At 45.4% G+C, this 15,822-nt stretch overlaps 1 protein-coding gene across 2 annotated transcripts in view; it reads right to left on the reverse strand.

Moving 5' to 3' along the window:
* Window positions 1-15,822, reverse strand: part of SACM1L (SAC1 like phosphatidylinositide phosphatase) — a 387,094-nt gene that overhangs the window by 89,623 nt on the left and 281,649 nt on the right. For both annotated transcript variants that reach the window (XM_078688168.1, XM_078688167.1), the window contains exons 15-16: window positions 1,047-1,116; window positions 895-967 (exon numbers count right to left, since the gene is read on the reverse strand). In XM_078688168.1, coding sequence (XP_078544294.1) covers window positions 895-967; window positions 1,047-1,116 — 143 coding nt within the window. The remainder of the gene's footprint in view (window positions 1-894; window positions 968-1,046; window positions 1,117-15,822) is intronic.

The raw sequence follows: 15,822 nt of genomic DNA on the forward strand, positions 1-15,822 counted from the left end.
ACTGGTGGATACAAAGTAAGACATCATTAAATAATGATTTATATTTGTGGTCTAATATTCAGTTAATGGCTGCAGTAGTTGTATTCAAAGCAGTATGTGCTGATTCCTAAAGTGAACTAATACCACTCAAGCAAGTCAATGGGCGTACCTATTCTACCAATGTCAGTAGGATACTTCTGACTAGGCAGCTCTGCACCAAATCCTTTGACAACAAGGATACGACAGATGTCACATAGGGTGTTTTATCCAATTTAGCCTTGTTGAAACATCGTAAATATGCATTAGACTATGCAAACCTTCACATTTTCAGTCAATAGATAGTTTGCAAAAGCAGGACAGTAAATGTAAATGGCGAATGGGTGCGTGCAGTTTGCAAAGGTGATTACTCTTCAACTAAGTTTTTTCAAACCTCATACTCTGTGAACTTCAGGAAGTTCTTTAATTGCTCGGAAAACTTTAACTTCAAGTGGGTTTGCAGGAGAAAGCCAGGGCAAAGTATATACCTTGCTGGGAAAACTATCTCGCAAAACCTTTAATTTGTGTAAACCATCTTTCTCACATTAAGATGGAAGAAGCTAAGAAACTCGGCAAACATCAAAAAATAAGATCAAGATTTGCGAATAAATGCAAGTTTTGCTAAATGAATTTGCAAAGTTTGAAACTTTTCCCAACCCCAGTGCAGAACACAACAAAAAATAGAAATGCATTACATATTAGGATGAATATACTAGAGTTGCTAGATTTGCGCAGGTACAGGTCTAACAAGAATTATTGCTTCAGGTGTAAGTTACAGGTCAGTGTAGAGCTCATGTTATCCAATATCATCTTGATGCAAAATACTAATTTCTCCATTTTATATTATTCTAGTCAAGTTTTGGTGTAAAGCAAACTTACCTTGTGAAATCTGTCTTTAAGGCACCAGTTCCAGCATACTGTTTGGCACAAGCATTTGCATTATCAGCCCACACTGTGAAAAGGCAAAACTGTTCAGTAAACAGAGAAAGAAGCACACTTTACTTGTTTCATAATAAGAAAAAGAAAAATACCATTTTTGTATATTTTTTCAAATTCTTCTTGTTCTTCGATTCTTTGTCCAACATGAAGAATACCTAGCCTCTGAGATAAAAAGATAAAAGAAAACTATAGGTTAGAGATTGCCATCAATCTTTTAAATGTATTTCAGGTTACAAAAGCACAATGAGCTGATCCAACGAAACAATGGAACGGAAAGCACTATCTACTGAAAGGGATAAGATAAACATCAATAAATACAACTTGAAACAAAACACCAGTCCCTAAAACCCAATCTAACATAAGCAAACAGCAAACATCAAAGCTTAAGAACGAACAGCATATAAATCAGATGTTTCACCACTTTCTATTGATTTGAAATAAAAGAATCCTAAACTTACCATTTTCAATCAGGTATCCAATGAATGGAAATCTGATTTTGAGTTTGGTGGATGAGATATTCAGTTACAAACGCGCCTTATTACAAGTGCAGTACATCCAATGGCACTTGCAATAAAGTGGACGAAATATTTGTCACATTTTGGATGAGCAACACATCAACCAAAGTCTAAATCAGATCCTTGATCTTTGAAGGCATTTATTTTGTTTTGCTCTCATGCTCTAGAATGAGTCAAGCTGTGCCAGCAGTTCTAGGAGCTACCAGGATAATTCTGAATATCAAACTGTCTAAAAGGACATGGCATTTTGACCGCTATTAGCCCATATTCATGGGTTTATGAAGCCCATGTGGGCATGAGCACCCCATCAAGAGGCACAAGGGAGTGGAGTGACTAACTATGGTGCTAGTTGTTCTGGGAAGAATCCCCAGCAGGAGAAACTACATCTGCAGCTCAATATGGTATACACATTACAGTAAAGATAATGTATGGTGAGATCATCGATCACAATCATGGATATTTTATCATTTACTTTTTTAGTTCGAGCCTGATTCAGCGCGCATGTGCTGCATTGACCATCTGCTGTAGTAGAGTGTGGAAGAGAAGCCCCACCCACTCTTTGCCCACATTTGTCATTGGCTTCTGTCTTCGTAATCGGTTTGTTAGTCCTTCCTTAGTACCGCCTTTTCTTAGTTTGTAACATCACATGGCTACTGTCCTCTTTACTTCTGTTATACGGTACATATTTATTAGTCTGTAAGCACTATTTTCTTTCTTGAGTTTCTCTTACTGCACGCACAACATGTATTTTATCAGTCTATCCCTCTTCTTGAGGTACCCTCTCTCCCTAAGCCGCATTCCCCCTCTCAACGGCACCCACTCTGTGAAAGATGTCTCCCTCTTCGCGTTTAGCAAAGCTTGCTTCCACTCCTCCTTCCCGGTCACATTCCTGTAAGGTTAACACAGTGAGTGCCTGGGAGAGATGGAAGGGCCGGTGCTCCTCCTCTGGCTCGGACTTCTTCGTACACACTTGTAGCTTGAAGAGGGGCCCCGCGGAGAGGGCATCCTTGGGACTTGTCTCGCCGCCTTGGACCTACGGGTGAGGCCATGACCGGGAGCCCGCAGCCATGGGCGGATGTCTGGGGGCTAGTGCCGTCCCGGTGATGGTGAGCACTGGTCTATACTGAAAGACGCCTAAAGCACTTAATTAAAATAAAAGAAGAGAAAATCTCATTGGCTATATGTTTGTAAGATAATGTTGGTGTGAACCCTTCTTGAGAAACTTCTAGACCACATATCTGTAGTGCACAGCCAGAATTGATTCCTTTACAAAAGCTAGCAGTTATTAAACCAGGTCCTGTGTTTTTTAAAAGGAAAGGAGATCTGCTTTAATTGCTGGCTAATGTGAATGTGCAATTTCGCACAGCGCAATCACTCTCCGAGCTCCGGCATAAGAGCCCTAGACATGCCGGCGCCGGCAAAAATGTAGCGTATGACGTTAAAAGCTAAAAAGGGCAATGGGGTGGTGGAGGGGTTAGGGGAGAGGTGGATGGGACGTCAGGCCTGGCCTTGACCGGCCTGCCGGAGTTAGTGCTGCTGCTGATAACACGGCACTCCCCAAAGCCTTGAGTGCGGTCTGGGACCTGGTTACATAACAAGTTCTCTAGCCAGGATCGGGGTAAGAGCTATGTTGTACCATTTATTGCGGTTTACAGGATGGAGCAAACAGACCGTGGCCACTGCGTTACCATCTATTCTTTCTCTGGAAATGCACCCCAAGTCCAGATCTCAGTTTCATCAGAGATGCTCACGAGAAGGACCTTCAACTTTTCTCGATCTAAACATACTTTATTCTTAACTTCCATTAGCAAATCCTTATCTCCTGTAAATAGATTCGGTTTCCTTTCTCTGGAATATATGAAATCAAGCCATGCATAGTGTTTTCCCTCATGTGTCCTTATATAATGTTCACTTGCTCGTATAAACTACTGACACCCCTGCTCTAGTACGAGATCCCTAAACCCCAGATAAATACATTCCGTAAAGATGTTACAGCTGCAACGAACTGAATGAGAGCGGTTCTTATAAATACTAAGGCATAGGACAATATTCAAACTGTGAAAGATGGATTTAAGCTACCAGTACACTCATTCATTTTAATTTTATGAATGCAGGGTACAGCAAACAAACAACTTTTTATGTTTAACGGGTTGTTTACGGATTTACGGATTTGTGTTTTTGTAGATGAAACCCTTCCTAATAAATTGCAAGAAAAATAATGTTTGCATTTGTTTCACGAATGTTCATGCCCATGATTGACTTGATGTACAAAACAGATTCCCCATAATTAAATAAAACATAATTTATTTATTGTGCTTGATTCCCTGATACATCCGCAGCAACAAATGATGGTACAATAGATTTACTTGAAATTTGCACTTGTTTATTTGAGCCTATCTCTGGGGCACTGTTGATGCAACTCTCGAGGAAATAGGACAATGTTTGACCTGTCCGCTACATGAAAACATCTTTTGAATTGGTTGGTTGCGGTCTATCCATATTTTTAATTGTGGCTCCTGAAGAAGGCGTTTTTCGCCGAAACGCGCGTCGAGTAAATTCTTCTTCATAAAGTTCTGGACACCCTGCAATAATCACAGGAGTGTAAGTTTCATCGGCCTATGGTCAGAAAAGGTCTTAGCCAAATAATCAGCCTCATTCACTGTAGTGACGAGAGATCGTGAGCATAAAAATGTATCTATTCTAGTATGGAGATTGTGCATTGGAGAGAAAAATGAGTATTCCTTGTGTGTGTGATGTAGTGCCCATCAGGCATCGGACAGTGTCCACCCGTCAACCCAGGAGGTGAATTGCTCAGTCAGTTTACATGCTGCAGAAGCCAGTAACGGAGGGTGAGATCTATCCAATCCCAAGTCAAGTAGTTCGTTCTAGTCCCCTCCAAGCACCCAAGAAATTCCGTCCCAGTCAGCCAGAGCTACGCTCAGTCTCCCCAGGAATCTGTCTTGTTCAAAGTTTGGTGTGTATATGCTCCCCAGTCCCACCAAGGAACCATCCAAAGTACCTTACACGAGCATATAACTTCCCTGATAATCTGCCCGGCGCTCCAGTTCAATAAACGGAGTCCCATGTCTTACCCAGATTGTTGCCCCCCTGGCGAAAGCAGAGTAGTTCGTGGAATAAGTGCTACCCCTCCACTTCTTCCGTAACTTTTGCGTCTCCGAATCCGTTAGATGGGACTCTTGGAGAAACGCAATGTGCGTCTGGTTGCGAAGGAGAAACGCATGCACGCGGTGACGTTTCTGAATGGCTCCCAGCTCTTACATTCCACAATAGTAAATTATAAGCCCCCTTAGTCTCGTCAGTACGTGGCATGTCCCCAATGATAAGTTGTAACCCCCTCTCGTGGTAGGTGCCCAGGAGCTCCTATCCCTCATAACTCGAACTAAACCCGGCACAGCACTGGAACTGCTCTGGGCCCAACAATAATACAACAAACAAATAGAGCATATAACGGTGCATATGCTAAGAGGGAGGTGACAAGCCATTTGCATGGACGTAGGACAGCCAACCATCGTCACCCGATGGCTCCACGGCACGCCGTCCCGGGGGAGAATAAACCAATAAGTGTAAAGGGAGTGGCAATGCATACATATCATATAGAACTAGCCCCAGGCCACCAGGAGATCCAAGGCCCACAGTTTGGGTCCATGCTCATTACAAGGTCAAAAATCACATTTACGAGGTCCAAATCCCCCCCAACAGCAGGCCCATTCCCAAAATCACCCAACATTAATCACATCTCTGTTCTTAAGTGTAGTTCGCAAAGATCAATACATCAGTAGCAATAATTAATTGTCCAACATGTCATCCGCTGCCCTAGGCGTAATGGTAGGGAACAGTATCGCACTATGCTCAGAGTCCCAGTGTAGCGTACTGTCCTCTGAGTCTGTAGTAATCTTATGTGAGTCCTCACGGAAGGCACCCGCCATGGCCAGCGCCCCTTCCTGGTCTCTTCGCTGTTGTTCCCTTGAAGGACCGACACCTCCGCCGTTCCGACCAGACCCCCGAGAGTGACGGGCAGACCGCCCCGGGTTAGTATCGGAGCCCTGTGTAGACAGCTCCAATACACTAGTATGACTGGACCATATGCACATCACCTCCAACCATTCATCGACATCCGCCGGACTCTCGATAAAGTGAATTTTCTTCTTGTGAATGACCTTAAGGCGGGCAGGGTAGAGAAGTGCATATTTGAGCGGTGCCTGTTGCAGTCTCTTCTTCGCGGCCTGGTATGAGGAACGTTGCCTCTGGACTAGCATTGTGTAGTCGGGGTACAAGGACACCCATTGGTTCTCATATTGGATAAGTGATTTCTCCCTGGCCTTCTGCAGGAAAGTGTCTCGTTCCCTATAGTTAAGGATTTTAACAATCAAGGGGCGGGGCGGTAGACCAGGCTTAGGTTGTCCAGTCGGAATCCTGTGCGCCCGCTCCACACAAAAGTACGGCTAGAGGCCCTCAGGCGCATTGTGGTCTCGGAACCACTGCTCCATAAAGTCCGCCGCCCTGTTCCCTTCGCAGCGTTCCGGCAAACCAATATTGCGCATGCTGTTGCATCTGTTTCTTCCTTCAGCGTATCCACCCGCTCCAAAAGCGTGGAGATCTGTTGCTTAAGCTGCTGTAGGGAGGAAGAGTGTTCTGTCACTGTCGACTGGCTGTGATCCTTGACCTTATCTGCCAACTTGCCATGGTCCGCCTTCAGGATGCTCAAACCGGTAGTAAGAGTGCCCAATTGAAGCTCCACCGCCGCCCTGGACTCCCTTATCTCCTTAAGTTTAATATCCAGTTTGTCTGGGGGTCGGTCCTCTGCATTACCAGGCAAGGCAGCCCCCCCGTGGAGCCCCCACCCGTGACACCCGTTATGGCACCAGGGGTATCAGAGCCGTCTCTCTTCTCCTGCCCCCTCGCCCGATTATGGCCCATAGGGCTACGTCGCAGGGTTGCCTATACTAGGCCTGCGCAAGTGGTCAGGGTTCAAATGTTGGGCAGGTACACCAGTCCATATTCTTTCTGGCCAATTCCCAGCAGGATGGCCCCCAGGAGAAGAGGAGTAGTCCGCTGAGCAGCGCAGCACCCCCACACAGTGTTACCCCCAAACAAACTCGTCCCCTGACTTTGCAAAAGGACACTGTGACAAACCACGTTAGATTAACTTCATTTTCTTCAGGTTTAGGAAACAGACAGCACAACTATGAAAAACTTGATTTCGAGTGGGCTTTGGAAGTTCTTTAAATTATGTAAGTAATTGTGGTCACTTCGTTTTCTTCATTATGCTTCCCCTGAAATGGGAAAACAAAACAAAATCTATGAGTAACTGTAAAGTGCCTCCTATGGTAAACACCATGAAGAATGAGGATTATATATTTTTGAAATGTTAGAAACAGCAGTTTTAACATTTGACTTGATGAATCAATTCCCCTTCAAATAACAGTCACATTTTTCCTCGACTTTACGAAGACCCTCTGACATCAGGATCCAATATGATCAAATGAGATGAATTGGTTACAATGACACCACACCCTTTAATTACATTGCAAGGATATGGAATTTTGTAAAATATCTGTGGTTTCAAGGGACTGGATGCATCATAAATCCACTTGTCCCGGTTGCAGTCTTGTAGCGAAGCGGCACACAATGGCAGGGTTCTCAGTATATCAGAGCAATGACCATAGCTTCTCTGATTAGCTAATGCTCATACTATACCAAGGCTTGGATTCTCTCACGGTTCTGATTTAGCCCCCTTTCACAAATCTCATACAAGGGCTGGAAGTAAGCTCAAAGTGGTAGTAAAGGGTGGAATACCTTGTGAGTATTTGCACAGTCCCAAACTATCATGTTTAAAGGTATTTAACAACTACTATCCACTTTCTTCTCACACTGAAAAAAGGTTGGAGATTTGCTCCTGACAAGGGCAGAAGCTAGAAATAAAACGTTCTCACAGGTGAAAAAAGGCAAATGGGAAACTGACACTAGTATGGTTCAGCAGATTTTCACAGAAGCAAATAAGCATGTTTATATTAGCTAATGCTAAAATGGAAGTCACTAAAGATTGCTAGAAGAACAGTTTTCAAATCTACTTCTGCAGACTCTTGTGAATTCCTGAAAGTCGTAAATCTTCATCAATGTAAATTAAAAATATCTGCCGGAACACTTTTGTGATTTTCATTAATAATTAAGCCACTAATTAATTTTCATGTTGCCTATAATGGTATCACCCTTATTCTCCTGAATTAAACTTTTTTTTTTTTTTAATATTGGCATCCAAACATGTTTTACTAAATGAAGCCTCAGGGGAAATTCCAGTTGCACAGTAGTTTAGCAGACCATTTATTTCTTCAATTTACAATTTTCTGCATTGATTGTATTTTGAAAGCAAACAATCGTTAAACTAGATGTCATGCTTACGTATGTATTGGTATAGAATCAGGGAACATTTTTGGAGCATTACAAATGGCCTCGAATTGCTACATTTTGCAATCTTATATTTGAACCACTATCAGTACGCAAGCGAGTTCATAGCATTTCCTGATAGAGCTCATCCGAATAATAAAAGCTTTGCTTTTTTTGAGTTATATATTGCTCATCCTAATGATAAAAGCTTTGCTTTATTGAGTTATATATGCAACATATTGTATATGGTTACAAACCTGAACTTTGTGACAGGCAATTTTCTTTCACTGATCTATACTATGCAACTGTAAACTGGCAGCCAAAGTGTTTGTACTGCAGACATTTAAGTCCGATTGCCCAGTGGAAAAAATAAATATAAAAATGTGTTGTCCTTGACTCCAAATAATATATCCTGGACGCCGGGCGATAGGAATTACACAAACACTGGTCACTCAGTGATTGGTAATGTTACCTCGATTGGCTAATTCGAATAATAAACACAGCGTAAAGTTTTTCCAATGCTCATGAAAATCAAGACTAATGAGAACAACCTTAGTACTCTAATAAAAAATAAGGGTCTTCAAACGGGAAATTAACAAAGAGATAAATAAATGTAAATAATTCCTCACACAAACTAAAATAACAAGCTACAAAAAGGCATCAAAAGATTTTCTTACAAGAAAGTATATCCACACATTAAGAAAGATCATGGCACTAATCAAGACCAAACAAAGCAGAAAGCGACCTAAAAAGAAAGCAGCTGGTCATCTAACTCTGAATTTGGTACAACAATAAAACAAAGCAATCGGGATGTAGAAGGCACATGAATCATTACTTTCAACCTCTACAATTTAAAAACATGCACTACTGGCCAAATCCATATGGACCATAACCAATGGGTCATCGCTCCAGCACTTCTTTCAAGTCCTTTTTAGGGAGTGGTTGGCTGTGGTGAAAGCGAGACAACAGGGGGTATCAGTGTGCTTAACAGATTGGAAGTTACAAGAAATGTAAACAATAGCACACCGGACAAGAAAAGGCCAAAACATATCATAGAAGTCATAACAGTTCAATAAAGACAAGAGTAAGATAGCGAGTCCTAGGAGGAACTGGGGATCTAGCTCAGAAATTTCTTCATCAGAATCACTTTAAGTTCGCTTTTGAAGGAAGCTGTGGAATTATTCAGTCTCATTTCAGGTGGCAGGGAGGTCCAAATTCTGATGATGATTTCCATGCCACAAAGCAAGACAAAAGATCCCCAGCCGGGGACAAGCAAAATATTGACCTAGTGGTCAATCTCACAACTGAGGCTTTAACAGAAGAGGAGATCCAGGTTTACAAACAGGGGTTATGATTTGTCCCCACCAACCTAGCAAATCCAAATTGAGGTGTGAGCTAACTGAATTCCTTCGGAAAATCAGGGGAAGGTTTTCTCCATTTCTCCATAACCCACAGTGGACCAAACACAAATCGGTCTAATGAGAAAATCTTCTTTAACCTTCCAGCATCTATGATTACACCTGAAGTTATAGCCTTCAAAGAAGCATTTATAAAAGACATTTAAGCTATGAACTCAAGAAGTATACAATACCACAACCTTCTTAAGACAGCACAGAGGATTAAAACACTTCAGGATTGAAACAGTGATAAAGCAAGCATACAAAGGTGGAGCAATAGTCATCCAAACAAAAGAGGATTACCATGAGGCATACAAGACACTCCTAAGAGAGGAAAGGAATTACCTTATAGTACACACTGACCCTACAAAGAACTTGCAAAAAGAGATCAAGGCTGTAGCTGAGGATGCTAAAGCACAATTAGTTAGTGATAGATTCCTTACTTTAAAATATCCCCAGGCATCAGACTGGATTCGGAAACTTTTTCGTCAGCAGTACCCCTGTGCGTCGGTAGGTGGCGTTGTGCGGCTCCGTGTCTGCCGCTGGCGTCGTAAGCGCCGAGATGACGTCACGGAGACTACTTAGGCACCACCCATGCGAGCTGACGTCAGTTCTGTACACGACTTTCCGTGCCAGGAACGCAGAGCCATGCAAGAAACTGACCACTGGTGCCATGAAACTAGGGCCCTGTAAGGGATGACCTTAACCCTAGAAATCAGTTCGCAGAACGGGGAGGATGGGTGGGGCGGTAAGGAATCTATCACTAATTCATGTCTCTTACAGATATATCGTTACACAAGTAGTAACTTGTGCATCTGAAAGAGACACATTAGTGATTGATTCCTTACCTTAGAATAGATACCCCAGCAATACCAACCCCGGTGGTGGGTCTGCGAATAAGACGACACCAGAAAGTCACGGAGAACAGAACGGCCAAAGAAGCCGTCTCTCCGGACTTGACAGTCAAGGCAGTAATGCTTGGTAAACACGAGCAGCGAGGCCCACGTAGCTGCCTGACTAATGTCCTGCAAGGGAACTCCGCATCCTAAGGCAGTAGTGGCTGCTGTTGCCCTGGTGGAATGGGCACGCAGCCCCTCAGGAGGCTCCTTCTTAGCTAACGAGTAACAGGCCTTGATGCAGAGAACAACCCACCGAGAGATGGTCCGTTTGTGCACACCCCAACCTTTTTTGGCACCCACGTAGTCAACAAAGAGCTGGTCATCCACCCGGAACTGGTGTGTGCGTTTCAGATAGAACGAGAGCGCACGCTTTGGGTCCAGACGGTGGAGCCTCTCTTCCTCTTTGGAAGGATGCGGAGGCGAAAAGAAGGTGGGCAAAGTGATGGTCTGCCTGATGTGGAAGGGCATGACAACCTTTGGCAAGAAAGAAGGACAGGTCCTTAAAACCACCTTGTCCAGATGAACAGAAAGGAAAGGAGGTTTGGAAGAAAGGGCCTGGAGCTCACTCACTCTTCTGGCAGAGGTGATAGCGACCAGGAATGCTGTCTTGAGAGTGAGAAGACGCAAAGGACAGTTATGAAGGGGCTCGAAAGGAGCGCACATCAGATATGTCAAGACAAGGTTTAAGTCCCACTGAGGCATAATGAACGGCACGGAACGTGTGCGTAATGCCTTTCAGGAAAGAGTTAACAACCGGAGACTTAAAAAGAGAAGGCTGATCTGGAAGCCGTAGAAAGGCGGAGATGGCCAAAAGATAATGAATATGCTACTTACCAGTATGCATCTGTTCTTGGCATGTAGGGCTGCTAACATTCATATCTTAGCATTAGATCGCCGCCTAGTGTTGGGTCCGGATGATCGCACATTGTTGTCCTGGAAGAGTCTTCGAAGTATCCTGAGATAGGTGGCTCCTCCCCTGGACTACAGTGCGCATGGGCATCGGCTCCATCCCCAGATTGTTTTTCGCCATTGTGGCAGAAGATGGAGTGAAAAGTGTAAAGGATGTCCATGCTAATGACTGAATACAATAGTATATCTGCAGCTGCGACAGGCACCGGGGAGGAGGGTGGGCGATATGAATGTTAGCAGCCCTACATGCCAAGAACAGATGCATACTGGTAAGTAGCATATTCAGTTCGAGGCATGTGGGCTGCTAAATTCATATCTTAGCATAGAATACATAGCAGTCCCTCCATCAGCGGCGGTTGCCCGTGCCAGCTGCAGAAACCTGAAAGAGTGTCTTGAGAACAGCCTGTCCTACAGCAGCTTGCTGCTTGGAATGTACATCAACACAGTAGTGTTTGGTAAAGGTATGTGGTGTAACCCACGTGGCTGCTCTGCAAATGTCCTCTAAAGGAATGTTCCCTAGGAAAGCCATGGATGCCCCCAATTTGCGTGTGGAGTGCGCCCTTGGGGGTATGGTTAGAGTGCGCTTGGCCTTTTGATAACATATTTGGATGCACTTAACAATCCACCTGGCTATTCCTGCTTTTGAAATGGGGTTGCCTTTGTGTTGTGGTGCGAAGGCAACAAAAAGTTGTTTTGTCTTTCTAAAGGGTTGTGTCCTGTCTATGTAGTACATCAACGCCCTCCGTACATCTAATGTATGGAGCATTCTTTCCGCTACCGTTTGTGGGTTTTGGAAGAATGCCGGCAAGTCAATAGTTTGGTTGAGATGAAACTGTGACACCACCTTCGGAAGGAATTTGGGGTTAGTGCGTAGCACTACCCTATTTGGATGAATCTGAATGAAAGGCTCTTGGATTGTGAGCGCTTGTAGCTCACTAACACGCCTCAGTGACGTAATAGCTATTAGGAAAGCTACTTTCCACGTTAGGAACTGGAGTTCACACGAGTGCAGTGGCTCAAAAGGTGGTCCCATCAGTCTGGTGAGGACCACATTGAGGTTCCACACCGGAGCTGGTGGTGTTCTTGGGGGAATGACTCGTTTCAGACCTTCAAGGAAAGCTTTAATGGCAGGCACTCTGAAGACAGAGAGATGCTGCCTGTTTTGAAGATAAGCCGCTATGGCGGATAGATGTATCCGAATGGAAGTGTACGCTAGATTGCACTTGTAAAGATGCAACAGATAACAAATGATGTTAGGGATAGATGCGTCTAGCGGGTTGATGTCATTAGCAGTACAGTAAATGACAAAACGCTTCCATTTTGCAGCATAGCATGCTCTGGTAGTTGGCTTTCTTGCCTCCTTGATGATGTTCATGCATTCTGGAGGCAGGTTAAGGTATCCGAACTCTAGGACTTCAGGAGCCAGATCGCCAGGTTGAGCTGTTGCGGATCTGGATGCTGAATTTCTCCATGGTTCTGCGTCAAAAGTCTGGGCGTGAGGCGCAGTCTTTGATGCGGCACCACTGAGAGTTCGAGGAACGTGGTGTACCATGCTTGGCGTGCCCACGTTGGAGCAACCAGGATGAGAGTCATCGCGTGCTGCCTTAGCTTTCTTGCCACCAGCGGTATCAGAGTGGCTGGCGGAAAAGTGTACGCAAATTTGCCTGACCAGTTCATCCATATCGCATTCCCCTGCGACTGTGGGTGAGGGAACCTGGCGGCAAAGTATTGGCATTTTGCGTTTTCTTTTGTTGCAAACAGGTCTATCTCCGGATGACCCCACTGCTGGAAGTACGGGTGGAGTACAGATGGGTGTAACTCCCACTCGTGCATTTGATGGCTGTATCTGCTGAGCAGATCCGCCATCTTATTGTCCTTGCCCGGGAGGTGTTCTGCCATGAGGAAAATGTTCCTTTGAATGGCCCACTTCCACATGCTCTGAGCCAGATGAGACAGCTGTGGCGAGTGGGTGCCTCCCTGCTTTTGAATGTAGTACATCGCGGTCATGTTGTCCGTCCGGACTAACACTACCTTGTTGCACAGATGTACAATGAAGGACTTGATTGCCATGAAGATTGCCATCAGTTCCAGATAGTTGATGTGCATCTTCTGTTGCTGCGTCGTCCATAGTCCCTGCACTGTGTAAGTGAGCAGATGAGCTCCCCAACCCTGGAGAGATGCGTCCGTCGTCAGGATAATCTGTGGCACTGGCTCCTGGAACAGTCGGCCCTTGCAAAGGTTGTGTGGAGTCCACCAATGCAGAGAGTCGTATGCCCGACTGGTAACCAACACTAGGTCTGTTAAATTTCCCTGAGCCTGTGTCCACTGATTTGCTAAGCACTCCTGGAGCGGGCGCATATGTAACCGTGCGTGAGGGACTATGAAGATGCAGGAGGCCATCATGCCTATCAACTGCATGAACACTCTGGCTGGAAGCGAGTGTTGTGGTCTGAACTTCTGGATTAGAGACTGCATGCTGTCTATCCTGACTTGGTTTGGTTGAGCCATGGCCGTCAGGGTATTGATCGTTGCACCTAGAAACTGCCGGACATGTGCCGGCTGAAGATGCGACTTTGGGTAGTTCAACGAGAAACCTAGATTGTGAAGGAGGTGAATGGTAGTCGACATATCCGCGGCGCACTGTAGTTCCGACTTGGCTTGAACGAGCCAGTCGTCCAGGTAGGGGTAGACATGGATGTTCTGCCTCCTGAGGTGCGCTGCTACTGTCGCCAGACACTTGGTAAACACCCTCGGGGCTGTGGTGACTCCGAAGGGTAGGACCTTGAACTGGTAATGCTTGCCTTGGATAGTGAACCTGAGGTATTTCCTGTCGGACGGGTGTAGTGGAATGTGGAAATAAGCATCCTTGAGATCTAAGGTTGCCAAGAAGTCCCCTTGGTTTAACAAGGGGAGAATCTGTTGCAGTGTAAGCATATGGAAATGTTCCGACAGTATGTACAGGTTGAGGGGACGTAGATCTAGAATGGGCCTGAGAGATCCGTCCTTCTTTGGAATAAGGAAGTACAGGGAATATACCCCTGTTCCTTCCTCACCCACTGGCACGAGCTCGATTGCGCCTTTTTGCAGCATCGCCACTACTTCCTGCTGCAATAAGTGCAAATGCTCTGCGGACATAGGCCGTTGCCTTGGTGGAATGTTGGGTGGAGTGGACTTTAACTCTAGACAATAACCGTACTGGACAAGTTGTAGCACCCACCTGTCTGTGGTGATGTTTCTCCAGACGGGCAGGAACTGCTGCAGTCTCCCCCCGACAGGTGTTAAGTGGTCGGGGGGCAGTGACAGAGAGTCACTGTTTGCTTGGGGTAGAGGAGCGGGAGCTGTTGTTTCCTCTGCCGCGACCTCTGTTGCTGTTATTTCTGTAACCTCCCTTGTTCTGTTTTGTGAACGAGGATTGTGCTCCACCTTTTGAGAATTGAGATTGTTGACCCATTTGTCCTCTGGTGACTCCACGTGCACCTGAGCGACGAAAATTGTTGCCACGAAACTGTTGTGACTGTAGGGCCCCCATGGACTTAGCAGTTTCTGTGTCCTTTTTTATCTTTTCGAGGGTGGTGTCAACATCTGGACCAAACAGTCGATCAGGATTGACTGGCTGATTAAGGATGGTTGTCTGAATATCAGGTTTAAACCCAGATATGCGGAGCCAAGCCTGTCGTCTCAGCATGACGCTAGTGTTGATCGCCCTAGCTGCTGTGTCTGCGGCGTCAAGTGCACACTTGATGGCTGCGTTGGAGATCAACTTTCCTTCCTCTATAAGCAGTTTTGTGCCCTCTTGAAACTTTGGAGGCAGGTGTTGTACAATCTGTTCTAGGGTGTCATAATGCGCCCTATCGTAACGTGCTAAGAGTGCTTGTGTATTAGAAATACGCCAAAAGTTGGCAGCTTGTGCAGCTACTCTTTTGCCCCCTGCCTCTAGCACTTTGGACTCCTTATCCGGGGGAGGAGCTTCACCCGTTGTTTGGGAGTTGGCCCGTTTGCGGGCATTGGCGACCACCAGGGAGTCTAGCGGCAACTGTCCCCGAATGTATGCAGGGTCTGCAGGTGCTGGTCTGTACTTTTTTTCAATACGTGGATTGACCACTCTCGCCCTAGTGGGTTCCTTAAAGATGTCCGCAGCATGTTTGAGGACTCCCTTGAGCATAGGCAGTGTCTTTACAGTCCTCTCAGAGACTGAAAACGTGTCAAAGAGAAAGTCTTCTTCAACCGGGTCAGCATGCATGTCCACATCATGATTAGCAGCTGCCCTCTCAATTAGTGCATGAAAACCTGCAGAATCCTCTGTTGGGGATGCACGTGCACTGAAAAGCTGTGGGTCTTGCCCCACACCTTGGGTGCCTTGGTCACCAATGTCATCATATGCATCTGTGTGTGCATCTGGTTCATTTACTGGGAAGGTGTATTGGTCCTCCTCATTGTAACCCTCACCATCAGAATGGTCTGGTGAGGGAGTAGGGCTTCTTCTTGGAGGAGTCTGGATAGGCTCTATGAGGGTAGGAGCGTCCAGAGGAACTTTTTTCTTCTTTAGTGGGATAACATAGGAGTCTAGAGGCTCTGATGTGATCCTTCTTTTGTATATTGTCAATTTGCCTGTGTTGGCGTCGATGAAGTGCTCAGAATCGTCCTCGGATCCGAGTTCTCGACTTGAAGGTACCCCTGCCGTAGAAGAATCCGCCTTCTTTGGCGTCGATTTTGTAGAAAAAGCCTTCGGAGCCTCTTTCGGCG

The sequence above is a fragment of the Lissotriton helveticus genome, chromosome 4_1 (assembly GCF_964261635.1).
Source record: "Lissotriton helveticus chromosome 4_1, aLisHel1.1, whole genome shotgun sequence".
Classification (NCBI taxonomy): domain Eukaryota; kingdom Metazoa; phylum Chordata; class Amphibia; order Caudata; family Salamandridae; genus Lissotriton; species Lissotriton helveticus.